At 41.0% G+C, this 14,459-nt stretch overlaps 1 protein-coding gene across 10 annotated transcripts in view; it reads left to right on the top strand.

Annotated features, from left to right (window-relative positions):
• LNX1 (ligand of numb-protein X 1) overlaps positions 1 to 14,459 on the top strand; it is a 122,154-nt gene that overhangs the window by 73,524 nt on the left and 34,171 nt on the right. For 8 of the 10 annotated variants that reach the window (XM_032110257.1, XM_032110255.1, XM_032110258.1 and 5 more), the window contains one exon: positions 13,919 to 14,160. In XM_032110257.1, coding sequence (XP_031966148.1) covers positions 13,919 to 14,160 — 242 coding nt within the window. Of the gene's footprint in view, positions 1 to 3,338; positions 3,459 to 13,918; positions 14,161 to 14,459 lie in introns of those variants that run through there. The other 2 variants (XM_032110264.1, XM_032110262.1) reach the window with 2 other exon arrangements.

Raw genomic sequence — 14,459 nt, 5'->3', positions numbered from 1 at the left:
CCAAATCCTGTGTTGTGGGAGACATTGAACAAAAAAACCATAGTAGGCAATAAGGACTCTTCATTACATATTAAACAAAGCAAACCTAGTAACTCATTTTCAAGATGCGGCACAATGAGGGGTAGACCTTGTCTCTCAAAGAGACCCAGGGCTTGAACAATGACATATCTCATGACCAGAAGAATGGGCAGGGAAGAAAGGGCAGGAATTATCCCAAAAAGGTGGTTTGAACACACAGGGAAGTTAATCCATTATAAAGTTGGTTGTGAAGTGACAATACTGTTCGTATTCTAGGATAGCTTCTCTGGTGAATACTCTTACTCTGAAACAGGGATGTCTCCAGGGAAGCTATTCTCAGATGTGTTGCCTACACATATAATATACATAGTGTGCCTGAGGTATCATTCCACAGCCACTACAGTAATCACGTACTTCCCTGTTGCAGACAACCCCTAGGAAGCAGCACCACCTCTGTAAACTGAATGTGGTTAACCTTTACAGAATACTTTGTGCTCAATTTTGGAAGGTCATCTTAATGCCAGTATTTAAGTACTCAGAAAACCCTGCAACATGATGCTGTAGCATCTTCAATTAGCTTTTAAAGAAAAAGAAATTATATGCCATGAGGGTGTTCTGTTTACAATCACTAATTGTTAGATATTTATTCCCCTTTCTTCTTCCTCCTTTCTGTGTTGCACTCTTTTAAACTCAGCCAGTGCTGAGTAATTGGCTTTGCCCTTCAGGAAGCAAACTTGTTTTAGGGCAGTTAAGGAAATTCCTCAGAAGCTGAAGATAGGTAAACTGCCAACGACTGGTCCAAGACGTGAAAAATTACTACAACAGAAACCCATGTCTCAGTTTCTAATATAAATATTTAAATGCACTACAAATTTTGTTTAGTCTGTCTACCTTTTTTGTGTTTTAGTCTTCAGTGTCATGTCAGGCTGAGGTGGATATTTTGGAACCATTGGGAAATTTCTCATTGTATCTATAAGATTACTTCTGTTATATGGCTTGTCAAGCCATCTGCATTGACAGTGTGCTGTGGTTATATTTACGTGAAGCAAGTAGGATTTGTTTTATCCATGTCTCAGTCAGGGCTGCAAACATGTCCAATGCCCCCAGCATGCTGCTGTCCACTGGACACTAGTATATATGTCCAGCTGGAGATCCTGTTTTTTGATGATGGTTTGGGTCACCTTCAGTAATGCCTTTGATGTGAAAATTATCAGATGATGAGGCATGGCATGGCATGAGCATGCTGTTGGAAGTTAGATTGCCAGCTGCCTTCTGAAGGACTAGGGTCATCTCAGTTTGAAGAAGACAGATGTAATTATCCCCATCTCAGAGCTGATAATGAAATGACATCATTTCCAATGCCACCTTGGTTTTCCTTCAGGGAGTCCATCATTACTGCTAACAAGACCCAAGTCTACTTAAATTGTGATGTTAACAAAATCACAGCCTGGGCTGGAACAGCCTCAGGCACAGAGGCTGTCTGAGTCACCCAGATGCCACAAACTGTCACAGAGAATCCACAGTTTGGATTCATTTCAGGACAGGCTGTCGCACAGCAGCCCCGACCCATTTTGTGGGAGCAGCAAGGTCAGGCAGGATGTTCCTTCTCCTAGAACAACAAGAGCAGGCCACTGTATTGTATTATCCAGGGAAATATAATTGTAGCTCATGCTCAAGGTTCAGTACTCTAAACCTGCTGCTCAGGTTTTCCCACTATGTTCTAGGTGCCCAGCTGTACACATGATGTTTATATTTTAAAATTGAAAGCAAGACCAGTCATTAGAGCTTGGATATTGAATTTTCCAAGGCTGCAGTGTTGTAAAAGGGAAAGGAAACTGCACCTTCCTAAAGAACATTTTGTATTTTTTTATTCTGTTTCCAGTATTTTAGTTGGATGAATACAAAAGTCAATGTGTTTTGTAACAGGACAGTATGAAATGACTGCCTCTTATCCTGAAGGGGTTTTTCTAAAAATTGAATAATTAAAGAAAAAAAAAAAAAAAAACCAAAACCAGAGAGAAAACATCCAGTATCTGAAGTATCTGAAGGGGGCTGTCAGGGAAGCCAGAGAGAGACTCTGTCAGGGACTCTAGTGATAGGACAAGGAGTAATGGGTACAAATTGAAAGAAGGAAAACTTAGGTTAGATATAAGGAAGGAATTCTTTACTGTGAGGATGGTGAGACACTGGAATGGCTTGCCCAGGGAGGTTGTGGATGCCCCAAGCCTGACAGTGTTCAAGGACAGGTTGGAGAAGGCCTTGAGCAACCTGGTCTAGTGAAAGGTGTCCCTGTCCATGGAAGGGGGTTGGGCCTAGGTGGTCTTTTAGGTTCATTCTAACCTAAACCATTTCATGATCTCTTATTTATACAAAGCAAAAATAGCATGAAATCTGAGAGAATAGAAATGACTAAGAAAACCTAAAGAAACCTTACATCTGTAAGCTAAGGAATATGAAGGAACAACAACCTGACAAAAATTTGTTTAAAGGAAGGTACAGAGCAAAACTTGCTTTCTCCTCCTACTTTTTTTCACAGTGAGTGCAATCGTTCACTGGAACAATATCCCCAGGGATATAGTAGAGTTCCCATTACTTAAGGTTTTCAAGATGCTTAAGGTTAATCATTTTAGATAAAATTTTTAGCACTTAAGGTTTTGGAGAGGATGCTAGATAATCTCATCTAGGCTTCCTCTCCCGTGAAAGGTTGGATGACAAGATGTGTTGGGGTCCCTTCCAGCCTCGGCTCTTCTATGATTTTATGATACTTTTCTTTGTCAGGGACAACACATTTTGTGTTGTTCGCAGTATGGTACCCACTTATGAAGGCATCTTTTGTACTTATGGGGTTTCAAGGTTGAATTCCTGCTTGCACCCTAATTTGTGTGTTTTATTTCTTGATTCACCAGTTATATCCTGGTAAACTAAGAAAACAATACACAATTTTACAGAGAGATTCTCAACCTGTATCTGAAGCCTCTAAGGCCAATTCTTCAGCTTCAGACTGAAGATGGGCTTGTGTGCATAGATGGCCAGGCTTTCCCCAAGATACTGGCTGGACTAAGAGTGCCTTTTCTTGTGAACCTCTCCCAAATTCAACTGAAAAGCCACAGCAGGCTCTGAAGCAGGACTCAGTTTCTGCCTTCCTAGGTGCCAATTTTTCATTTGGACGCCGCATTGTGTCCCTCTTGCTTAATTCACCTCTCTGAATAAGCTTCAGCAGGAGGAGCAGAGATCAGCCTTATCCCAACATGAGCTTTAGTGGTTAGAGCACTCTCCTGAAAACCGAGGTGTGAGGGTGTGAGCTCCTTCAGCCTTCCCTGCCAAGGGAGAGCTCACAGTGGTCTGCATACAACAGGAGGGAAGCCACACCACTGCCATTTTGGGTGTTTTCCATGATATTGAACACAGCACTGCCTGTAAGCACCTATGTGGGGAGAAGGGTGAGTGGATTGGGCTTTTTTCAGATTTGGATAAAGGAATTCAGGTTAAAAGTTTTTCTGATAGTTCTGTTATACAAGTGTGTTCCAAGAAAAAGAAATTTTCACAATTTTTACAGCATAAGTGAGCATTTCCTACTATGTGAGCTTTCAGGAGACTGTAAACAACATTCCAGCCGTACTTGTGCTGTGGCTGGATTTGGACTTTCTGAAGCCCTTAAATGCTTTTACAATGTGTGTTTATTTTATGGATGGGAGAAATATCTCACTGAAATATCTCATATTCAACTGGGTGGAACCCCTAAAACACAAGCAGTGAAGTTTTTTGCATGTCCAATGGGTCTGGGGGGATTTGGGTTTCTGAAAACTGGTTTGTGATGTCCCTGTGATCCACCCACTCCTAATCATATGTGCAAAAGAGAAGACTGCAATGCAGTTTACTTACAGGCCTGATTTAGGTCCTTGTTGAATATTAGGCATCAGGTTTGATGAGAATATGGGAAACATTTATGACATCTTAAGAAGCTACTTAGTTGTACTGGCAGAGCTGTTTGCTCAAGACTCAGGCATCTGACAGGGATCTCTGTGGTTTTTCAACTGCTGAGGTGAGCTGAGACCTCCTTTTCTGTGACCTTCCCTATGAGGAAACAAAGATGTGTTTAGAGCATGATATGTACCAAGATGTGTTAGCAATATAATTTAGATATCCATGCCGACCTAAAAGGGATCTTATGTGACTTTTGGGTCACAGTGGTCAGAGAGAAAAGTGCCACCAGAGCTAGAGCTGTGGATGGCTGTCCACAGCATGTTCTGTGAATAAGATGGTATAAAGACAGCATCTATTATTTGCTGGATGCAGCTCTATTGTTTCCTATAATTTCAAATTCCAGTGGAGAACATAGTAGTAAACTCAAGCCTTGGGTTGAAAACATCTTGAAACTGAACACAGCGTTCCCTTTTTATTATATCTAGAGACTTATGTGCATGTGTTACTTCTTGTTGCCAACAGAAGCCTCACACCTGCTCTCAGTAGTGCTGACTTGCTGAGTCTGTGACATAGCAGATAATGTAATTATTTTTATTTTAAAAATAAATGCATGCTAAATATGTGTAAATACAAAGTTTCTGTCTGTCAGGCTTTTCTGTCTGTGGCTGCAAGAATCAGGTTAAGCTGATCCTGTCAGTCTTGTTAAAAAACCAACCCTCCTTGTCCCATTGCAAACATATTTTGCTCACTGCATCATAAAGTTTTTATAGCATAGGTGGGGATAGTAGGAGAGGAAGACAATGCTGAGATATTAAGTTCCAGGAGACTAGTTTTACCTGTTGAATATAATCTGATGATCAAAAGACTGAACAATAAACATGAAAAGCATATGAATCAACACATTGAATGCTTATTCTTAACATTAATTATATGTGTACCTACGTAATTTGAAAAACGCAGTGTATTGGATTGTGTGAGACTATGAAAAAGAGCATTGCAATGCCTTAAGAATTCCTTTGTCTTCACACTTGTTATTTTTGTCATAGATAACCTGATTTTAGCAGCATTTTTTGAGCCTTTGTGTATACAGGCTGTGAGTTTCCTTAGGCTCATTTTTTAGTTAAGGTTCTAAATGAGGAATGTTGTCAGTGATCCTGCTGCAGCTTCATTATATACGATCTCAATTCCTAATGTAAATGGTTGTATTATCATTATTTTGTTAGTGTGAGGCAGAATCAGTGGTCAAGATTGCTGGCCAAGTGCTAGTTCTTTGAGTGGTCTTGGATGGACTTGAAAAGCAGATATGAAGCTCACAGCTGCTCGTGGCAGGTCTTACATTGCTTTCCAAATACCCAGCTGATACACATTACTTGTGATCGCTCCCTCATGCTCAACATCTGTAGATAAAAGAATATACAAATATTGCTAAATATCCACATTCTCTGTGAAGAAAACTCTCCTTCTAATTTGTGTTTTCTCACTTTCTTTTGGAAAAATGTTCAAGTTTGACTCTTCTTTAAGTGGTAAAAGCTGAATCTTTTAAGTTGTTTTATAGGTAATGATACAATTCTGGAAGGTGATGAAAACACCTGGTAAAGTTTTCATCAAGCTCCACTTCTGCTGAAGCCAAGAGGAGTTTTTAGTATTTCAGTACTTTAATACAGCACTTGAACAGGATTAGTGGGTTTAAATTATGTATTATATGTTGCATGCTGTAAGTATTACAAGCCATCAGCAAGGTTTACAGGCTCTCACCAGCTCAAAACTGCTAGTCCCAAGTGTCTTCTTTTTCTCTTATTTTGCTCTGAATCTCCTACCAGGTACTCATAGGTTCCTTCCTGTGTCAGTACCTGAGCACCTACCAGGAACTAGAGATAGTGTGCTACTTCTGTTTTCCTTGCTTGTGTCAGCTGATGTGAGTAGATTGCATGAGATATGTAGATCACTCTTTGGGAGCTTCAGTCTTTAATTAAGTTCAGTATAAATAAATACTGAAGTTGTTTTGTATCACACAAGATCACTCTGATACTGTGCTTCTGGCCGGTAACTTCTCTGTGATGACAAATGTTTGTTTAGGAGTAATGTAGGCAAATGAATTTGTTTGTAATCTAGGAGTAAATAATGAATAATAGACTGACTGCAGTCTTTCACCCTGCTTGACTCCTCAGTTTTGTAGCTCGAAGTCTACTTGTGCTCTACAAGCATTGCATTTAAAGGCAGTATTGGAAAAGGTAGACACTCTAGAAGCAACTCAAGGCTCAGTGTTGGAAAAGGCAGAAGCTCTAGAAGCAACTCAAGGCTATGCCATATGTGAGCAGTGGGAACAGCCTGCTGATGCCTTTGTGCATTCTCAGAGCATTCATGACTTGAACACGGGGGGAAAGGGTCTTAGAAGGTGAAGTCACAAAGTCAATTGTGACTATTGGCTGCTCTAAAGTAGTAGTTATGTTAAGCAAAAACAAGGTGTGCTAACCTGTGAAAAAAAGTTGACATTTTCAGCTGGGGTGCCAGCTTGCCCATCTCCCCTCTCTCTAGCAATTTACAACTCCATTCTCCTATATGTAAGACAGCTGAAATTTGTTGGATTGCTTTAAGACTAGAAGTTGAAATTATAATCTCACCTTGAAGAAAAATCAGTACAGTTGTAGTTTCAAAATCATCAGTGACAGAATAATGGCCTGGAAGAAGTGTCAGGAGAGAAAGAGAACATGATCTGGACCAACAATTTTTACTTAGTCCCAACAACAACTGGGATCATAGCACAATAATCCCAGCCATGATTTTTGTCTGCAATTGCAGACAACTAGTATTGTTTTCCAATTTCTTCCAGCTCCCTGTTCCCATGATAGATGTTAATGGGCCTTTAAAAAGATTTCATAGTAGAAGCTCAAGATGGTGGTTGAAATACAACTTTTTGAGTTTTAAAGAGAAGGGGGGAAAAAAATCTTAAACATGACCTCATGTTACATGATACTTTGCTAGTATACACATGAAATTCAAGCTCTACAATACATTTAATATTAAAAATATGTTCCAAGTTCTTTTAACTCTCCTGAAAACTAGTGGGAAATGTGGAGATTCCCCCCTTTTTTCAGTATGTGCAGTCAAATATGAAATAGGTATTTGGTTTTCATTGAATGCTTGTTCAGTTTGTGTCTGACACCAAGTCTTTGTCCATTGGTGGTTTGGGGAGTTGTGGGGTCTGAACTCTGAACTGCAATTCCATTCTTCATCAACACAAAATACTTTCAAGGGCCTGAAACATGATGATGAGCCATGCTTGCTCCTTCCTCTCAGTGAACAAATCACAGAAATAGGAGTATGTCACTATAGCTGATGACTAAATTGTAATTATCAAGAGTGTTCAATATTTTTTTCCCTCATATGCTTAGAAAATGATGCCTTTTTATTCTACGAGAACTATAACTCCTTTTTCAGGTGGTGGACCCAAATTCATACAGAGTAGCTGACGTGGAAATATAAGTATACAGATACTCCTGCGCACGTTCCTTATATAATGCACAAATATATTTTGTTTGACAGCACCTTAGTGCAAAAGCATAATGGAAATGACAGCCCTTCCCTGGGGTCAGATCTTTACAGATAGGACAAAGCACAATTTTAGGCTTTGCTAGTAAGGTAGTTTTCCAGAATTTAGTGAATTGTGATGTCTTATTAATACAAAAAGTGTGGAAAAGACCCTTAGGAAACCATAACAGGAATATGCAGAAATTAAACTGAAAAAGATAGATATGTGAGAGGTTTCTCCTGTCTTGTGGGAAAGTATTTAAGCTAAATAACTTTAGCTTAAAGAAATAAATGTTAAGAGGACCTTTATAAATATTTAGAGACTAGTAATGCAGAAATAGAGAACCACTAAATCTATTAAATGTTTATACTATAGCAAAGGCCTCTGGCTGACAATAGAGAGCAAATAACATGAGAAAATCTCTCTGACAGCTAGACAGAGAAGCCATTTGCCTCATCTTAGCTTCCATCATAGCTATCTCTGTGCTGACACTGAGAAGAGCAGTGTTTATGGAACCATAGGAAGGAATTGCTGATCCTCAACCCTCCAGAGGCAGCAGGGATCATGCCACTGGCCCATGCTGCCCTCCCAGCCAGCCCTGATGCCCCAGGTGTCAGGAGGCTGTCTCTAAAAGGCTTTTGTTTACTGGGTTATTGACATTAAAGAGCTGTAGTAACTGGGGCAATTTCCCATGTAAGTGAAACATATGCATTTTTTCCCCCCCAAACAAGATGGCAAGTCTCTGACACTGAGAGATCATCAGGGAGAAGATACCCAAGTGCATCAATGACAGGGTACACAGTGCCCAGAACAGCAGCGGCAAGCACCTGGAAATATTGCTGGCATTATGAAATTCAAGTGCAGGTGCAGATCAGCCTGTTTCTAGTTGCCTGCTTAGATATGGGTTTTGCAGCCTGTCTTTCAGCAAATGTTCACTGGAAACTGTAATCCAGAAATTTAAGCTTTGCTTTGTACATAGCTCATTCCCTTCTTTATCAATATTGAGTAAGGTTTGATGTAGGCAGGACCTTCCTAGCCATAGCTGGTGATTACAGTAGCTTGAGGAATGTTCTTGACATGAGACAGTTCTTTATAAAAAGCAGAAAAGGCACATGCATTTTAAAAAAATCAGGTACTTACTTATGAAGCTTTTTTTCCATATGCAACATTCACACAATAGCTAATCCTTTCAGGAACTCAGAATTACCAAGGAAAAATAATTTCTGTTAAGCACTCTCTTCTGGGATTGATTTCCCTATACCGCAAAAAAAGAAAGAGAAATTTTGCACATAGGACCAGAACTCACAGAAGCTAGTTTTCTGAGGAAGGATATTGCAACGTCATCAAAGAGCAGCAGGGTAGTGGTCACCTTCACTGCCAAAGATACTGACATCTCTGACCTCTTAAGCACCACTATGGTTGGACTGGAGGGGAGATTGTGTATTTGTTGCATTTTAGCTTATATTTGTAACATGGGATATAGTGGGAGTTCAGGTGCCTTGCTTCTTTTTCATATTTGACTCCATTTCTTGGTGCACTGTTGGCAAAAGTGAGATCAGAAGAGTTGGTGTTGTCCCTGTCTGAGAACTGATCAAGAAAACTTTAGAGTTTAAGTGTTTGACCTGAAATCCATGTGGTTGGTATTTGGGTTATGTTTGGACTTCTGTCACTGCTAATGTGCACATGGTGTGAATGGTCCCTGTGGGGCAGGAATTGTCAACACCTTCTTGTGAGTCAACTTCTCCAATTAAACCCCATCTCTCCTTTCTTCCCAGGCACAGCAGGAGCCTCTCAGCAGGGTCTCACAAGGGAGGTTATCAGCACCAGGTTATCCAGGATGCTCCTTGTTGATCAGCTTTGGTTTCTCCATCATCCTTTCCACTGGATTAGTTCATGGGTGCTAGAGCATTTGGGGAGTTTGTGTAACGGGGGTATAATACTTGCTGTTGATACTTTGGACCCCAGCTTGTATCAAGACCAAATTACACAGGGATGAGGCTGCTTGCAATGAGACCATAGCTGAAACATACTTGTCTACCCTGATCAGGGTTTAGCTTTGGATCAGCAATGACAGCCCATATGCAGTATTTTCTTCCAATGGGCAATTTTAAGTGCTTTGTATACATTATTCTTAATTGCATTCAGACAATGTGTCCGTTGCTGCTGCACTAAAGCAAAACAGCTCCAAAATACGACTGATGCTGGAAGTGAGGTTGAGAAAGCACTACTGGAACTGAGCAGGGGAGGGTTTCTGCTCTGTTTATTTGTGTTGGGCCTGGCTCACAACCACTGTGACTTTTCAGATTCACTTTTTTGCCCTGTTTCATGCCCAGGCAGAGACTGTGAAATGACACAGAAAGCAGGGCACTTTTAAGAACAAATGCATTATAAATCATAGAATCATAGAATGGTTTGTGTTGGGAGGAACTGTAAAGATCATCTAGTTCCAGTCCCCCTACCATGGGCAAATACATACATATAATTTTTTACCTGTGGAATTGCTTTATTTAGATCACTAGAAGAGAGGTGAATAAATCTATGCAGTTGTCCTTGCTTATGTTTTGGCTCTACATTTTTTCCCTATGTCAGCCTGGGTAATTGAAATCCTTGAGGTCAATCCTATTTTCAATCCCTCCTTTGCGATGCTGCAAGGAGAACTCTCTTTTCAAACCACTGTTTTAATTTGAATTTCAAAGACATGGATATATTTCTGTTGGCCTTGAGTTTAGCTGAAGATTGTTTTTACAAATGGTAGGACCAAGTTAAGGGAGCCCCAGGGTTTTGCATCTCTTTGCTCTGGCTCTTGGGATGTGCTCCTCCTGAAGCCTAGAGTGCAGTCTCCCTTGAGTGTGAAACACGGTGCAGGGCAAAGATTGCCCTGTGGCTGCCAGTGTTGATACCAGCCAGTATTGCAGCCCTGGGTAAATTCAGCAGCCACCACTGCTCTCCCACCACCCAGTGGTTAGCTCATATGGCCAGAATTTCAGACAGTAGATATCTGCTTCATAAAAGAGGCTGTGCAAACAGAAGAAACTATTTTCTCCGTTTCCTGTATACATCTAGTGACACTATAACGGCACAAACTGCACAACACACATTATTCATGTCTGTTTATTTCTCTGGGGTTTGGCCTTCAAATTGTTTCTGTATCATACGGCTGCATGGATGTACTTGCTGTCCAGCACAACTTAGAAGGAACATAAATCTGTAGTTCACCTTGGCCTGCAGACAGTGTTGCTTTCACTTTCTGACTGGCCATGTTAATCAGGTATCCCACTCTTGCAGCTGCAAATCAGGAATTGTGATTAATATTCACAATGAGAGAGCTAATTACTACTGGCATGTAGCTGTTTTATGTTTCTCTCTTTTCTGGGAGCCAAATCCAACCATATGGAAAAATGTAGCTTAGACACTATAAATATGATTCCACTTAGACAGTCGTCTCTTATGTTTTCTGTTATCACAGCGGTGTCAGCACAAGCAAAACAATGAAAGTGAAGAGATGCTGTTGCAAATTTTATTACAAGTTTGAGGTCTTGGGACTTTTTTTTTCTTCTTCAAGGACACTGTGTTAATCTGAAGAAAGAGGGCTTGATTTGTGTTCATTTATGTCTGCCACAATTATTTAAGAAATAGCTTCAGTGATCATACTTGAAGAGCTCTGTTTCTTCTTTAACTATTTCTGGCAGAGCTAGAAAGATATGCTTTGTGCTTTGTATCATGACAACTTGTCTTCTCCAATAAGCCACATCTTAAACTGTGTCAGTCCTCTCCACATTCAAAGTAGATGCCTTCTGTTCATTGCTGTTGGAATGAAGCTGTTGACTGTGCATCTGCAGTGCAGCCAGCAGCAGCAAGTGAGGATTTCCACAGAAAGTGAAGGCTGTAGCAGCAAAGTGCAGATGGGCACCAGGCAGTGGTTGAATCCAAATAGCTAGGAACGTTTGGGCAGAGCCATTTTTGACCTTCATCTTGATCTTCACAGAACCTGCCAAATAAAAGAAAATCTGCATTTACGTACCCATTCACAAGGCTGGTGCTCTAGTATCAGCCACTGAAACTTTACTGACATGAAAAAGACACAGGCAAATGAAATAAAATGGGGAGGAGTAGGAATATCTCTTATCATATTCTGAATCTTTGCAGGATTGTTGTAAAGCAGAGATTGTCTTCTGAGAACAGCTAACAGTTCTCCCCAAAGCCACTTCTTTGTGTTCACTTTATTGTGTTGGGTCTTTAGACAGTTTTTTAACTATTTTGTCAAGCATTCATAGGCTGGATTAGCAAATGTAACCTTACTGCAAGAGGGAGATATCAAGGATGGGTTTCCAAAACACTCTGTTGAAGAAGGTTAGGTGAGTAGCACGAGGGAAAGGCCTTTGTGCTTCTGCTTCCTATGAAATCTAAAGGAGAGCATCCTGCCATGGTTTAGGGTTCTGGAAAGAAATAGAAAAATACCTGCTGCAGTGGTGGCAGGAGAGCTTTTCCTTTCTGTCTTACATGAATATTGTTGTAGTCTTGCCTTGCAATAGGTGCCTCAGATAGCTTTTCATTGGTCTTTTGAAGTAGTTGACCAACCTTCTCTTCCATAAGAGCATTTTCTTCTGAGATGCCTCATTTTGCTTGTGAGAGGTTTCAGAAATCACTCCTGTTACAGACATTCCTATCCAAGCCTTAAAGCATATACACAGCCCTTACACAGTTGCATCAATAGGACACAGTTTGGTTTGAGTATTTTTCCCCTCTTTAAGATGAAACTTGTCAGAAACAAAGTAAATGATGGTAAAACATAATTTAGTGCCAAAAAAGGGTTCTAATTCAATTGTCTCATCAAAAGTCAATACCATGACAGAAATTAAACTGCTGCTCTGAAGCTGATACAGAGAGCTCAATGACATCTCCTCATATCATCTTTCTGTCTCAGGAACTGCTTCCAAAATCCTTTCTCTTCTAAAGCTTCTGTTCAGTGTACTACTTCTTTTTGTGACACTTAACCCACTGGCGTTGTGTACTGTATGTATTATGCATTGCCTTTTGTGCATGCCATATATTACAAAGAGCTTTCTATCCCTAAGGGTTTCTGCAGCTATTTCTGTGAGTTTGTCCTACAGGGCACTTCCATGAAAGTCATCAGTTAGCCTTTGCTATGAAGAAAGACATAATAGTAACTGAAAGTAGGCCAAGCTCATTAGATTATGATTAAAAGACAGATTTATTTTTCTTTTTATGCACTGAATGTGGTTCTAGTGGGTGGGCAATGGGCAGAAGTGGTGCTGGAGAAGTCACAGGTGATGTGTCCTTGGTCACTCTGTCTTTTCAGTTATTTTATAGCTTTAATTGAATACTGACTCATGAAGATTACAGTGACCTTTAATTTCATTCAAGTGACTTTCTTTCATGAGTCTTAAAAAAGAAATGCCATGCATGGTCCTGCCTTTGCTGTCTAGGATGAATCTAGAGCAGATAGCTGGAAGCATAACTAAGTTTGTTTATTTGTCCCTTACAATGCTGTATCTTCAGCTCTTTTGGGAACATGTATTTCTCCACTAGAAACAGAGGATTTTCCCCCAGAAGTATTTTAGAACCTGCCCTGAGGTCCCCAAGCTGGTGAAGTCCCAGGCTGGCCCAAGGACCTTGGCATGAGGACCTGGACCCTGTCCCTTGGTGGGAGCTCCTCACTCCCTCCTGGACTCTGGTGAGGCTGCAGGGTCAGTGAGACCCCCCTATCCCCACTTGCACCTCTTCCTCCGTCAAGGCAATGACCTGCCTATTTTAGTGTCTCAGTTGAGCTGGAATAGCAGAGTTGGTAACTTCATCTCCATGGCTGAATTTAAAACCAATTCATCAGATGCAGTTTGAGTAGTAAATGATCAGTACAGGCCTGTGTGGGGCCTGGATTCCTGCAGTCCCCAGGTGTTCAGCTCCTACCTGCAGCTCTCCCTTTATTGATTGCTGTGATCTCTACAGACCACAGTGCTGTCCTCCACATGTGACCGCCTTGGTGACTGGGAGAGTTTTTCAGGAGGCAGGACTGGGTTAGGTGTCTTTTTTTTCACCAGCAGACCCAGAGAAGCTGTCAGGCCCCATCCTGCTCTCCTTTGTCGACCAGAGGCAAGTAGGAAATTACAGACTGTAGCCTCTGGCTTAATTAGCCTCCTGCTATTCTTGTCCTCTTGTATCCACAGTAACTATTTATACACATAAGACTACACACAAGACCGAAGCTCTCTATTTTTCCTTGACCAGCAGTAGTCTTCCCATGTAAGGTGGTAACTCACCTCCTTTGAAGCACACACTGGCATTTTTCCCTCTTGTTAATCATCCACATTCACATGATCATCACAGTTTGTATTCCAAGTGATTCCTTGAAACCAGATAATTTCTATAAGTGCGTAGCATTTAAATGCACCTTGCTATCATGTCTCTCTTTCTCTCCCTTCTCCTTAGATGTAAAGGAGCATCCCACTATGGCCTTACCAAGGAACGGAAGAGGCGTTCCCAAGACTGCTCTCCAGACCATGGCTCCAGCTTAGCAGTAGCTGCCCTGGGCCCTGAGCTCTCAGCAGCTGCGGCCATCGCCTTAATGACAGATGAGCCAGGGCTGGTGAACCCGGCCTTCAGCCCCACCTCAGATGACAGCCAGCTGGGCAGCAGCCCCGGAGACCTGCACCGCAGCAACCGGAACAGAAGTAAGAGCCAAAAATGATGGCTTCAGAGCCTGCTAGCCCCTTTCAACATTCACCTTTCTGTTAAATATATGTCACTGGAGGATTTAAAAAAAAAGAAATAAAAAGGGGAGGGGGAAGCAAAAGCTCTCATTTATCTAATTGTACACTCAATGACTCAATAGATTTGAGGTGAAAAAGAAAATGGCTTGGCCAGGGGCAGCATCAAGCTAAAGATGGTCTACCTGCACACACGTAGACTGCAAATCTTCAGAAAGATTATTTAGGCAAGTCTTATCAGTTGGAAAATTAAATGTTATGTG

The sequence above is a fragment of the Corvus moneduloides genome, chromosome 5 (assembly GCF_009650955.1).
Source record: "Corvus moneduloides isolate bCorMon1 chromosome 5, bCorMon1.pri, whole genome shotgun sequence".
NCBI lineage: Eukaryota > Metazoa > Chordata > Aves > Passeriformes > Corvidae > Corvus > Corvus moneduloides.
This window is presented reverse-complemented; position numbering and strand designations above follow the sequence as displayed.